The 14,771-nt window shown below is 38.6% G+C and overlaps 1 protein-coding gene across 1 annotated transcript in view; it reads left to right on the forward strand.

The window, feature by feature from the left end:
* The first annotated feature begins 3,354 nt into the window (after positions 1-3,354).
* LOC107677418 (anoctamin-5-like) overlaps positions 3,355-14,771 on the forward strand; it is a 27,175-nt gene continuing 15,758 nt past the window's right edge. The window contains exons 1-10 of the mRNA XM_016472306.1: positions 3,355-3,443; positions 5,696-5,803; positions 8,739-8,807; positions 8,965-9,249; positions 9,382-9,492; positions 9,626-9,741; positions 12,088-12,222; positions 13,045-13,150; positions 13,266-13,326; positions 14,438-14,589. Coding sequence (XP_016327792.1) covers positions 3,414-3,443; positions 5,696-5,803; positions 8,739-8,807; positions 8,965-9,249; positions 9,382-9,492; positions 9,626-9,741; positions 12,088-12,222; positions 13,045-13,150; positions 13,266-13,326; positions 14,438-14,589 — 1,173 coding nt within the window. The 5' untranslated portion in view covers positions 3,355-3,413. The remainder of the gene's footprint in view (positions 3,444-5,695; positions 5,804-8,738; positions 8,808-8,964; positions 9,250-9,381; positions 9,493-9,625; positions 9,742-12,087; positions 12,223-13,044; positions 13,151-13,265; positions 13,327-14,437; positions 14,590-14,771) is intronic.

Genomic DNA, 14,771 nt, shown 5'->3' on the forward strand with positions numbered 1-14,771 from the left:
TATATATATATATATATATATATATATATATATATATATATATATAGAGAGAGAGAGTTCATCTGGATTCATTATTACAATAAAGCGTTCTGAAATAAATTAGTAACAGATGAATATCAAATGGACTTTCTCCTGGATGGTTTATTGTGTAGTGTGAGCAGATGCCATAGACCTGTCATTGACAGTTGTGTGCTTTGTGTGTATATATCAGTGTCTTTTTCCTCACAACACGCTCGATTCATCCACAGATCTGGAGAAAGAGAGCTTTATTTCTGAAGTACCGCTCCAGGGTACGCCACGGTAAAGAGGGCTGAACTGTGTCCGTGTGTGTGCTTGCTTTGAGTGAGCATCTTGCATATAATCATATTAGATTTTATTATGCTATTGTGTTGTGTTGGACAACATGAAACGCATGGCAACACGACTGGTTTCTGTAATGTGACTTAACAAGTGTGAAAAACTGAATATTATGTGGAAAATAATGTAGAATAAATGAACAAAGGTGACTAGGGTGGGACCTACAGTAGTTTTATCCATCTGTATGTGTTGGGTTGATCGTGTTTGCTAAGTGGTGTTTACTATTGCTAATACTTAAGATTAGAGGCTTGTTTAAATAACTAACCATAAGTTTTGAACTTCAGGTTGTAACACGTCCTGCACCATTTGTGCTCCAGGCATGAATAAATGAAGTTATGTGGACCGAGCGTTTTGATTGGACGAACATTTCTTGGTCCTACGCCTTCCACATAATATATAAATACAGATAAATACATTTAGACCGCTTAACTTAATGATTGCTATCGGCATGCGAAGAGACTTTCAACCAGCATAACAAATTTTTTTTCTGAAGACAATCACCTATTGCACCTTTAATGTATGCTTTCCCATTATTGAAAATAGCTGAGAGCTTAAATTGGTTGATTTCACCTTGATTTTTGAAACTTCCTTAACATTTAAAGATTAGTGGCCACATGAGAAACACGAGTTTCTAAAAAAAGACTGTTTATTTCCCTGTATGAACATAAAAGCATCATCACGCTCATTAGCTGTGTTTTTTTTATAGAGTCTGAGTCTCTAATTGTGTCACGTTACATAATTATATATCTGTGTTGGAGATACAGTTTTTTGTGGCTGAAGGCTGTTCAGCTCACACGGTCCCAGCCCCATTTACTAAACCGAACATATACTTACTCTATATGTCAGTGCAGGAGTGTATAGCTATTATCGCCTGCTTTTTCTAACATATGTTCATGTGTATCATCTCCAACTTGTAATTACAGGAACGGAAAGAGGGAGAGACCTGTAGTGAAAGAACAGCAGCCGCTCTGCCAGGTCAAACAGACTCCTGCTCACAGTAGAGAGACAGCGGGATGTTCATTTAGAAGATGTTTGCGCAGAAGAGTATTTCTATGTGTGCCAGTGAGATTTGTTTACAAAGGGATCAGGCTAACTCGCTCTTAAAGGGGCCGTTCACCCCAAAAAAATACATTTCTGTCATAATTCGTTTCACCACGGCAGGAAGAAATGCGTACAGATTGTGAACAACATGATGCGGGTGCGTAAATAATGCCAGAATTTGGACAACAAAAGACGTTGGAAAAGTACAAGACAGATGTGAGGAAGGTTGAGTGAATGAGATTCAGGCCTTATTATTTACATGCTGCTGTGACTCTGTGATGCTGAGGTTTAGTGCTTTTGAAAATGTCACGATCTGTAAATGGGTTTTTTACGTTTGACATGCAAATGACAGTAGAGATAGCATTACTGTGGACATTTTTATTGCTCAGCTCAATGCTTTCATAGCTCAGCTTAATAGGTCTGTTCACCTAGATTTGACTGTTCTGTCCGTTTTACTGACTTACTTAATCTATCATGTAAATTGGAAAAAGAAAGAATGAATCCCCCAGATTTACATTTGTATATCATTGCCTTGAAGGTGGGCCCTTTAGCCCAATACCACAGTAACCACAAAACAATGTATTACATTGCTCAAAACACCTTAGCAACGCCCTAACAACCACCCCTGCATCCACATAGAAGGCAGGGCATGTGTATTCATATAGCGCACAATACACAATAGTAATTCAAAGTGCTTTAACTGTCCCCCCTTTTTGAACATAGATGCAAAAATGCACTGAACTGAAATGGTTGTAATTCATGAATGATTTGAAAAAAAGTTAGTTCATCCAAAAAATCCACATGCTGTGAAACTTCACAGGACCATATGAAGTATCACACGATGTTCCTGCTGCTGTTTGGCACAGAGTGAACATGATTGTGGCTCTGAAAAGGACAAAACAACAACATAAAGTATCTTAAAGTCCATATGACTGATGTCTTACGAAGGATTTGTGTTGCTCTCAAATCTCATTCATACTTTCGCAGACCTAAGATTGGTCTCTTTTTAAAGAAGACAATCAGTGAATGATTGCTGAAGTGAAAGCATTAAAACAATGGTGTAAAAAGTAATAGTTTACGTTTACTGTTTGAAAATGTACTGTATGAAAATGTTTTATAGATATTGCTATAAAAGCCACAATAAAACAAAACAAAGTCATGTGTCCAACTAAGCTATATTCCGAATTTGAAGTTGATATCACAAAAATTGAGGTTCTAGTGAGATTTTGTAGGCAAAAATTATTATTGTTGTTGTTGTCGTTACTGTTTTAATGCATTTTCCTGTCACAAATTTATACATTTCTCTCACAATATTTCTTCAGTAACAAACTGGTGACCAAATATGGAATCTTGAGACTCAGACCTTTCAAGTTCTATCTGTTATGGCAAGATTAGAAAAAGCTTTTATTATAAAATACTATAGTATATTTTGAAATACGACACTGATGACACTGCCCACTAGTGGCAGGAGTCCATTAAAAAGATTTAAAGTACCATTTCCATGGTAACACAACATCCAATTTCAAAATGGTTTTCACATGATACATTTTGAGTATCTAAGCTTTCAAATGATGTCCAATTTAGGATTACTAAAAAATATGTGATGGGGAAAAGACAATAAAAAAAGACAGTTAACCGGTTAAAGAAAAAGATAAGAACATAAACTCCGCAATCAGCAAAGCACAATATGGTGTAACCAAACAATACCCTAGCAACTCCATAGCAACCGGCTAAAAAAATCTAAAGGCACGTCAGCATCCGCACAGCAGTAGCAACCCATAACACTCCAGCACCGCCCCTGTTTCTTCAAAACATGTTTGAATCTAGTTTGGCATTGTGATTACATTAGCAGGACGGTGTCCGCCCTGCTGGCACGATGATGATGTAATCTCTGTGAGCCCCCTGCTCTCGGTCTCTCGATCCGCTCTGTTAAGGACTGTGTGTGTGTGTCTGATTAGCTGGGCTGCTGTAGAAAGGGAGGTGGTCTCTGCCTCTGGAGACTCACAGAATCGTGAATGATGCAGCACTTGATAGACGGACTGGAGGTAAAGTCTTTCTCTTTTCTCCGTTTCTGTCTTTTCCTTCCATCTCCCGTCTGCTGTTTGTTGAATAATCTCTGGGGAATTTGATACTCAGGGGTCCTGGCGTTACTGTGGATTTACTAATGGATGTTGGAGTGTATTACTTTAGTAGGGAAGCGTCAGCCGTAGACTGCTGGTAGTCATCTGGAGGTTTTGTTTATAGGAGCGGCCTAAGAAAATCAGCGGTGTTTGCCGGTTAAACCTCAGAGAAGTGTTGTTTGGCTTGGTCACATCTCTGGAAGTGGCCGTGAGAGAATGCAGAGGTGTTTTACGCCCCGGGCTGGCTTTGTGGTCATGCATTTGTTTGTGTTATGCATTGTGTGCAAGTTATTTTTAGCTGCTGGTGAACAACTGCAGACTGACAGGCCTGGAGCAGCACTGCTGTTCCTGCCGAGGTATTTTCCTGGCTCCGGCTTGTTTAGCTTTGGCCAATGTCATTGCTAGCCTCTCTCAGGGCTGATCTGAGGTCATGCACTGTCATGCACCTAGTAGACTGTAGACTGTGATTAACATACGGTTTAAGAAAGATGTTCAAGACTCTTGCCTGGTGTTAAAGACGTGTATCTCTGCGGAGGCAATCCTCAGTGTTTATATGTGTTTTTATTGATAGACAGTCAGACGGTCCTGAACACTAGGTGGTAGCAAACTGTATAACTGCTGTATAATTGACTACTTTGAACTGTAGAAGAAGAAGACAGTTATGAGTTGAAGGCTGTGCCATTTCATGATAATATATATATTTAACTGTTTGATCAAAGTTATTGCTAGGGATAATTTGGTAGTCGCTGGATATGGTATTGGATATGTCTGCTGTGCGCCCCACACTTTGAGAACCACTGATTCATCCTAATTCTTCAGCATCACATTAAAAAAATATGTGTCATTTTTGACACAGTATAATGGAGACTAAACAGGAAGCAAAGTGGGAGAGAAAGAGGGTGATGGGATTGGAAAGAACCAACAGCTGGGATTCAAACTCGGGTTACGTAGAACTGATTGTCAAGATTTAGTGAAAGTATGTACAGTTTGGCTATAGTTTATGGACAAACTTCTATAACTTCAATAGGTCCCTCCTATTGGAAAAATACATTCAATAAAAAAGTAATAAATGTTGGATTTTTAATCAGGTTTGGGTTTGTGTTAAATTTGTGTTAGTGTTAAAGGGATAGTTCACCCAAACAATGAAAATTCTGCTATCATTTACTCACCCTCAAGTTGTTCCAAACAAATAAGATATTTTGTAAAATGTGGGTAATCAAACAGTTTCTGGTCCACAATGAGTATTTCCAATGTCAACCCACATTCTTCAAATTATCTTAATATATAAATAAAGAAATCACTGCTAAAAACATTGACAGCCAATCAGATTCGACCTGACTTTAAAGAGCTTGATATTTAAAGCGACAGACACAGTAACCACAGCTCAAAACAGAACGTTATTGTCAGTGGATGTGGACACTAATACAGTTTTATATATTATCATTCTTGGTGTGAAATAGGCATTTAGTCCTTAGTAAATGCACAACCTCTATTGGACCTTGAAAGCTCTTCAGACACAAATGCGTCATCATTTGAGTAAAGGTGCGGTCACATTAGGGGAATTTGACAGGTAAAAATATGTCCATGCATGAAGCACAGCTCATATAGAAGTCATACGAAATTATGTGATCCACTTAAACCTGTTGCAAAAGCTGCAAATCTTTCCATGCAAAATTCCCATTTGCACACAATTCAACTGAAATGACTGGATTTCGCCCACAAAAATTTGCTGAACATCGGTAAATTTGACCGCACCAAGTCTGGCTTTTTTTAAAATGCAGCTTGTGCTGAAGTATTTGTTCAGGTTTTATACACGCATGAAGCATGTGTGTGTGTGTGTGTGTGTGTGTGTGTGTGTGTGTGGCAGGATGCTGGTATTGTTTTTGTGGAAGTTAGACAACAGACTGTTATGAACTGGTTTGAATTGTTGAAACTGCATCCTGTTTAATACTGAATAAGCCCTCATTACATAAACAAGATCACAGTGTCTGAACATGCATCCAGCTGTGTTTCTAAATATCCATTAAGGTGATGATATTTTATACGGTATCTTAATATTATGTATTGATTAGCTTTATTACCTTTTCAAGACTTTTGAGAGCTAAAAAACATTATGAAGCTTCAGTACTTCGCATAAAAGCTTGACTTTGTGCAAATAGATGTTGGTGTGTGTGCAGGTGGATAAGCAGCAGCAGAGTAAGGACTCGGTGTACTTCAGAGATGGCATGCGGAGGATAGATTTCGTTCTGTCTTACATCGACGACAAGGACGGAGAAAAGAAACAGGTGTGTCATCCATTCAGTTACGTTTTATAGTTTTATAATCATATGATAACAATTTCTGTTTTACAGGTTTATATTCATATGATAACATTTGGCATCCTTATGTGAGTTGTGAGACAATTGGGAAAAAATAATAATTTGCCTAAACAAATTACTAACTCTAATAAAATAAAATAAACTAATAGCCATCCTTCAAAACAATTTTTTCCTATCCCTTAGAAATGGTAATTAGCATCGAGTCAGAGCTGCTTATGCAAGAACTTGTTAGCAAATGTAACTTATCATGGATCAAATGAGTTGCTGTGTGGTTTAATCTCTCGATAGATCTGTTGAAAGTTTTACTGATTGTGCATCCCTTCACACTGCTGATGACACTAGCTGTCATAAAACTGAAGGCATCCTAGATACGTTTATCTTCCAATGGTAAATTTTCCACATAGATAGTTATTGTTGTTGCATGAGTTAGATTTGGTCTATTAAAACTTGTGCGTCATGTATTCAAATGTATTTGTAATTACACATTATAATTAACGATAGAGTTGCAATTTAGCACATTTAAAATATATTACTTTGATCAAATAACTGCAGGTAAAATTGCAATCAAGTTTCCCCATGTACTGCAGTATGTTAGATAACACATCAAAATAAGTGCACTTTTTTAAAAGTGCTTCTTTAAATTTTAATTGTGTATCACATGTTCAAAAGTTGTAGCGAAACATCAAAACAACAGCAAAGCGTAAGACAATGAGTGAAAATAACAGTAGACTTAGTACAGCAGGATAAAACACCTTTGACTCTGGCCACTAGACGGGCATTGTGCCCTGACAAGTCTCACACTGCTGTGTACAGTATGTGCGTGCGTGCGTGCGTGCGTGTGTGTGTGTGTGTGTGTCAGAGGTAGAGCCCGACTGATAGGGGTTTTTTGGGGGCAATACCGATATTAGGGAGTAAAAAAGACCGATATCGATATATCGGCCGATATTCTTTATGTGTAGGCTATATAACAGTACAGTATAGTCAAAAATTTGGACACACTTCCTATTTGTGTGTCCAAACTTTTGACTGGTACTGTATATAGAATACAGTATACATATAAACACATTTTTTGCAATGATAACTCAAATGTGGTGATCAAACACTTGTGTGTCACTATGTGACAAATAGGCCTATGTAATGGAAGCAGGGTATTTAACAATAAACTTTATTATTCAAAATGAGTCTGACATCAGTGCACTTAACAGTAAACTTCACTTATTATAAATAACTTAAAAAACACAAATAGAACAAAATATATATAACTTGAATTAAGAAAATTAACAAGGTAACTGCGTAGGGCAAGCAAGCTATACTGCTAAACCAACAGGGGCAGGTTTATGCAGGAAGCACAGCTTTTCCAAATGTAAACATCTAAATTGAATAAATAATAATAATGAATAATTTTTTTTAACAAATTCTGTGTTGTGTACTTTCTGGTAATCAAATGAACGTGCAGAACATGAGGATTCGTATTTAAAATAGTTTTTTGCAGTTTAATATTCACAGACACTAGTCTATATCGCGATTTGATTTATGTGTACTGACCTGTTTTTTATTTATTCATCAAAAATAAGACAAATTCCATGAAATTCCGCGTTATACAGTAAATTTCATTTTTATGAATGGATTCTGCGATTCCATCTGCGTTTTCCACATCGCGGAAATCACAGGGCCCTACTAATGTAGCAAATGAGTATGATAAGCTCATTGTGAGAGTAAAAGATGGGGACATTGTTTATTTACTTTATAGCATTGAGTCTCACCAACTAGGTGACAACGTAGCGTTAAATCACCATTCAACAGACTCAAGCAACCACCGCACTGCCGTCTATTGGACTGCAGAAAGATACTAACTTTTCATTCTGCTACGTTACTGACTGTACTGACAAACTATGCTGACACACCAAGTCTACACTGAACGCGACAAAGCGACCATTGAAAATCATTTGTACTTTGTGTCAGTACGTCATAAATAGAACAAGGCATCAGTTTACTGTCGGGATTTGTCGTGTCGCGTCGTGCCGCATCCAGTGTAGACAGCATCACTGATTATAATGGGTTCTATTGTATTTTGTCACGCCGCACCGCACTGCTCGCGTCCGGTGTAGACACCCAGTTAGGAAATGTGATGTGACCGATGTGATAAACATGAGTTCTGGGCCGCGGCGTGGCCGGTATAAACACAAGCATTGACTGAGTGGCCGCGATCAGCTCCGGTGGCCGTGGAGCCATATGCGCCGCAGACGCGTGCAGTGATGCACAGATCAGCGCTAACGCCACTGAATCTGCCGTTAAAAATGAACCATCCATTCATCATATCATCATGCAAAACAAAGAACTAGAATCATTGTAATGTGACGATCAAATATAGGTACGGTGGGTGGCAGGCGGATAATTTATTTGAAGTAGCAGACTCGGGTGAAGTTTGAGCTCATCCGCGCATCTCTACACTACACTGACCTGGGTCGCCAGTAGCAAACAATGGAGCGTGCTCTGCTGGACAAACTAAGTAATTACACCATTTAGAAGCATTTCATCTGTGTTATATGTTCTGTAAAAAAAAATTCATATCGGCGGCATATTCACAGATACCGATATATCTGCGTCAGGCTCATATCGGCCGATAATATCGGCAAAACTATATATCGGTCGGGCTTTAGTCAGAGGTGAGAGTCTGTATGCACTTCCACATTCTTGTCACTCACAAAGTATGTGCTTTACCAGGCCTGGCCAGGAACTCACACACACATGCAGCTCTGCAGACACAAATATTGATCTCCAAAAGCTTTACAGTCTGTTTGTCTGTCATAAAAAGTTACCAGAAACCCTTCTTGTCCTACGTACAGTATGTACTGCAGCAGAAGCACAAATCAGTCAGATGTTTTACTGATCTTTCATGCAGGATCGAAGGAAGGAGTTTGAGGCTAACTTAAAGAAAGCTGGACTTGAGCTGGAGACGGAGGACAAATCTGTGAGTGAAACATCTAAAATCACAAATGACACCAGAAACCTAATCGGGACATTGATATATATTATTGTTCTTACTTTTTAGCTGTTACTGTTCATTTAAAAGAAACTGTATTAGAAACCGCATTAGTTACACCAGTCACACACGGTTGTCTTTGCAGGAGTCTGAAGATGGGAGGACATACTTCCTGAAGATCCATGTCCCATGGGAAGTGCTGGCAACATATGCAGACGTTCTAAAAATCAAAGTGCCTTTTAAAACCAACGATATTACAGATAAAAAAGACATGCCCATGAGCTGGCTCTGTACTCCCTACCGTCTGCCCGAGCATGTGATGCAACCTGAGCCCGACTACTTCACCGCCACCTTTGACAAGAGCAAGACTGACTTCTTCCTCATCGAGGACAAAGAAACCTTCTTTCCTCCGTCCACACGGAACAGGATTGTAAGAAAACTAGACGAAATGCCAAGAATATGTACAAATATTACAAGATATTACATTATAGTAACCTCCACTGCAGCAAACTTTTACTCTGCCCTGTAACCAAAGGCTTGGTTTATTTTCTTCTCCATGTAGGTATATTACATCCTTTCCCGATGTCCGTACAGTAAAGAAGACAAGGATAAGAAGGGCATCAAGAGGCTGCTGAACAACGGGACCTACGCAGCTGCCTTCCCTCTGCATGACGTAAGTCTTTAACAGAGGAAGATGTGCATTCAGTGGCACAAACCTATCGACTAGTAGATGTTTCTCTAGAGACTTGCGTTTCAGAAGGTTTAATAACGATAATAACAATAACGTTAATGTGTGTTTTTTGTAGTCTAGGTACTGGACCAGGTCTCGTGATGCTAAGTGTGAGAGCGAACGTTATGCCTTGTATAAATACTGGGCTCGTTTCAGCCGCTTTTACAAGGAGCAGCCGCTCAACCTCATACGGTGAGACCATTCCTTCATTCAAAAACACGCACAAAAAATTGTATTGACATTTATATATGTATGTGTATACATACATAGAATCATCATTTTAAACAGCCATTATAAGCAATTAGATTCCAAATTTTCAGAAAATTGAATTAAAATTTTTGTTGAAATACTTTATGCTATCATAGCTTAAACTACTAAACATTAATAAATTGATTTGACCAATGGTGTGAGTTTGAGGGTGGGACTGTCTGCTTGTTTGACCATTTACAGATGGGCCAGTGTTCATTAAAGCTGTTTTTGCAGTGATTGCAGAAATGTACGTAATGCAATGAATTAAAGGTACAATATGTAAGTTTTCGCCGCTAGAGGGCGCGTATTCAAAATAAACAAAGAAACAAAGGCGTAGTTTGATGACGCCGTGACTGATTGTGGAATCATGGGAGTTGTCTTCATCCCCACAGCTGATGCAATCCAACAGGACTTGGGCAGAAATCATGTTCATGGATGAGCTAATGTATTAAAGATTTATTAACGTCGTAGTATGAAGCAGAGTGAGGCTGAAAACCATTGAAGCGAAACGAGGCCGCTGAATGAGCGCGACACACGGCTCGAAAGCAGCGGAGCTTTTATTATGCCACAGTCGACCGCTTCCGCTTCTTCCGGTCGTGCGTATGTGGGGAAAAAAAGTAGCGCTGTTTTATCATACTAGATACATTTGAAAGTTCTGTTATAATGCTACTCTGTGCGGTAGTCACCGGTCTATTAAAAGGCACAACATATTAAAGCGTCTTTGGTGAACTGAACCGGAAATCGAGGGGTTATGACGTCATTGGGAGGCGACACAATGACACTATGGACACGGTGCGTGTCATTTGTTAAAATTGCTTATTTCTCTGGATTTAAACATTCTTCGAAACATTTGGGATAATGTAAGTACACAAGTCAGCAAAATATATAAAACTGTTTTAGTGCATTTTGGATATTTTAATAAAAAAATCTTACATATTGTGCCTTAAAGGGGTCATAGGATGCTACATGCACTTTTACAAGTTGTTTGAACTGAAATGTGTGTTGGCAGCCGATCTCAGATGCCTGTCTGTGTGACGTCACACAGACAGGTTCCTCCCACGATAGTTTGATTGACAGTAGCATTTCAGCACAGGCTGGACTGGCGTCTTACCTTAGCTCCACCCTGAGTGAGCTGCCATCAGTCCGCCATTGTTTCACCGCTGGAGCAGATGTAGACAAGAATGACTCCTAAGCGATTGAGGTGTTCTGTATCGCCTTTCCTAATAATGTGCTAATTAGCAAGTTTCACGATGAATGTGGCTGAAGTATACCGTCTCTCTGAGAGCAGCTCGGAAGAGAGGGGCGGAGTCAGCAGAGCTCATTAACATTTAAAGGAAAATGCTACAAAAATGGCTTGATCTGAAAAGAGCTGTTTTTGACAGGGTAAAAAAGGCGTTTTTTACACTACCATTGAGAAATTTTAACCAAACTATGTCACAGACTTTTCATTAAGATCCCAAAAAATCATATCAACTTGTGGAAAATGGGCATCCTATGACCCCTTTAAAAACCTAACAAACAAGTTGTTATTGCTGAGTTTATTAACACTATTAAGTCTTTCTTAACAGTCTCATATTCTCAACCTAACAATATATCTCAACAGTCAAAATTGAAGGCATACTAGATAAATTTATCTTCCAATGGTAAATTTTCCACAAAGGTAGTTGTTGTTGCATGAATTAGTTTTGGTCTATTAAAACGTATATTTCATGTATTCAAATGTATTTGTAATTGCACATTATAATTAATGATGGAGGTGCAATTTAGCACATTTAAAATATATTAACATTAAATATGACTGTAAGCGGCCAAGTTCAATACTTTAAGCAGCTGAGGGATGCTGGACGGTGCTTGTAAATGGACGACAACGACCAACAATCACATACACATACATAGCAATTCAAAGTAAAGACCAAAATGGCTCTTACCAAATAACAAACTGCAGGTAAAATTGCAATAATGTTTTTCCCCCATGTGTTTTAGTATGTTTGCTAACACGTCAAAATAACTGCACTTTTTAAAAGTGCTTCTTTAAATCATCAAAATCACATATCTTGTCTAATGATGTATAGCGAACTTAATAGCATTTTGAAAGCGCTGCAATATTTTTTATCATTACTCAAATAGGCTGATGCATGTTTTGCACTGATTTGTTTTAGAAATTAACTCAAGGTTCCTTTTTAAATAAATGATCACCAAATCGATGAAATCTAGAGAATGTGAGGTGTTGCTGACACTTTGAGCAGGTGGATGGAGGTTTCTTTGAATAATGTGTTTCCTGTACCACAGGAAGTACTATGGAGAGAAGATCGGCATCTACTTCGCTTGGCTGGGTTTCTACACAGAGATGCTGACCTATGCCGCAGTTGTTGGTCTGCTCTGTTTCATCTATGGTGTGGCTAGCTTTGATGAAAACGTCTGGAGGTGAGGATAAGACAAGGGGCCCTATTTTAACGATCTAAGCGTATGGTCTAAAGCGCACGGCGCAATTACGCTTAGGGCATGTCCGAATCCACTTTTGCTAGTTTAACGACGGGAAAAATGGTTGGCGTGCCCAGCGCATTGTCTAAAAGTGTTGTCCCTATTCTCTTAATGAGTAATGGGTGTGTTTTGGGCATAACGTGCCATAAAGCAATCAGAGTCTCATCTCCCATCCCCTTTAAAAGCCAGTTGCGCTCGCGCCATGGCGGGTTCGCTATTTACATGGCGGAATTAAATTTTTCATTTTTAAAAATGTTTGTGTGCTGTTGCGCGTCCCTGTGTGTGTTAGCAGCGCTATATAAATGTAAGGAATTATTATTTTTATTATTTTATTATTAATAAGCAAAGTGTACGCGCGTTGTGCACCCGTCTATATGCGCATATTACTAACGCGCCCTTTAAATAACAAAGAAAAAATATTGCGCCAGACTTTAGACCAGGTTTGAGTTGGTCTGTGGCGCAGTCTATTTTCAAGCTATTTAAACAACATGGCGCAAGACATGAAAATGACAACTGTGTTGGGGTGAAACTAGCAAAAAGCACTTGTGTTGCGCCTGGCACCACATTGCACCGGGTGTATGATAGGGCCCATTAAAACTGAGCAGAGAAGAAGACAGTGCTATAGCGCCCCTTGTGGCACTGCTAAGAATGCAACTAATGCATTAGAAACGCAATGGCATGTGACATAAGGCTTGAGGCCTACAACACAAGTGAAGTCTGGGTTCACAGAAACAATTTCTGAGACCGCTTTTTTGTTTTATGCAGTAAAGAGATCTGTAATAAAACCATTGGTGGGCAGATTGTCATGTGTCCTCTCTGTGATAAGAAATGTGGCTACTGGATGCTCAGCACAACCTGTAGCTCCTCATGGGTGAGTGAACAAATAACTGTCCATCTTTTATTCATTTACTTACTTATTTACTTATGGAGCATGATTTTGTGTATTTATTAATGTAAAGTTAAACCTTCATCTGATTTCCTTTTAGCAATCGTATCTGTTTGACAACACAGCGACGGTGTTCTTTGCAATATTCATGGGAATATGGGGTGAGTAGAGCCTCTTGTAGCTCTTGTAACTGTTCTAGAATTGTATCTGTTGTTACCTGTGTCTGTATTTGTTACATCAAACTACTGCCTACACAACAGTTTGATGTCAGTTGATCAGCCAATGAAAATGGGGATGAGCCATAATTTAAGAGAATGTATTAATATTTGGATGTAGTTTTAATTGTTATGATCATGATCATGAAAATGGCACATACGCTGCCTAAAGTTGGTAAATATGTAATATTTTATTTTACTCTGACTGCCCCTAATGGTAAAAGATGATACTTGTTCTTAAACATTTAGTAAAATACTCATGTTGTCAGTCAGTCATTTACAGCAAGTGTTGTATTTAGTATATTGTGACATCTGGTTGCATAAAAAATATTTTCTTTTAAATTATACATATTTAGTACATTTTATGAACAATCGTAATATGCAGATAATGCAAAAATGGGGCGTCATAGGGGTGTTTCAATAGAAAGCCAACCCAGAAGTTAGCATCACCTCTGTCGACAAAACCCATTAGACTTTGAAACATGCAGAAAATAAGCTCTGTGACCAATGAAAGTTTATGATTCTTACACGTTTCGTTCAACGTGATTATCTTCACACATGAACACAACTTTTATTTTGAAGCCTAAATACAAGGCTAAACAAACTGCAGTCACATGACTTCAACGGACATAAGCGTCAGACAACTCTTTAGTCTTTATTTAAAAACAATTGTCCCTGAAAGTTTGAGTTAGAATAGTTAGTAATAAGTAGTGACTAGTGAGGAAATGAGTTTGGCTGTGACGATCACTGACAACCTCTGTAGTCTCATTTACACACTGCCTTTTTCAATACAAGTGAAAGCTTTAAAAAAAAAAAAAAAGAGGGCATCGCTGATGTATTTTATGGTGTAGAATTAACATGAAAATATATTGAGCTTATGTCAAACACAAACCTTATTTCAGACATTTAACCAAAAAAAATTCAAAAAACATTAACTTCAGGACAGTGGGATCAGAATTGCTAAAGTACAAAAATGCATCATCCTTGCAGCACTGTATGCAGCCAGGAAACAGACACAACGTATGAGTTTTAAGGTGTAGTTTTTCTCCGCCGTCAGTGACTCTGTTCCTGGAGTTCTGGAAGCGGCGTCAGGCTCGACTGGAGTATGAGTGGGATCTGGTGGACATGGAGGAAGAGCAGCAACAGCTGCAGCTCAGACCCGAATACGAGACCAAGTGCACCCACCGCCGGCTCAACCGCGTCACGCAAGTACGCATACATATCTAATGACCTCTTGATCCACAGATTTGTCAGTGTGTAGTTTTACCAGGAATAACTATATTAAAGCAAATAATTGTTTTGATCATATAGAGCTAGGTTCTTCATTCCTGGTCTCCGAAATATTTTTTTTTTCTGCATAGTTTAGTACTATTTATTTTTAAATAACTTAT

The sequence above is a fragment of the Sinocyclocheilus anshuiensis genome, unplaced genomic scaffold (genome assembly GCF_001515605.1).
Source record: "Sinocyclocheilus anshuiensis isolate Anshui unplaced genomic scaffold, SAMN03320099.WGS_v1.1 scaffold1701, whole genome shotgun sequence".
NCBI classification, from domain to species: domain Eukaryota; kingdom Metazoa; phylum Chordata; class Actinopteri; order Cypriniformes; family Cyprinidae; genus Sinocyclocheilus; species Sinocyclocheilus anshuiensis.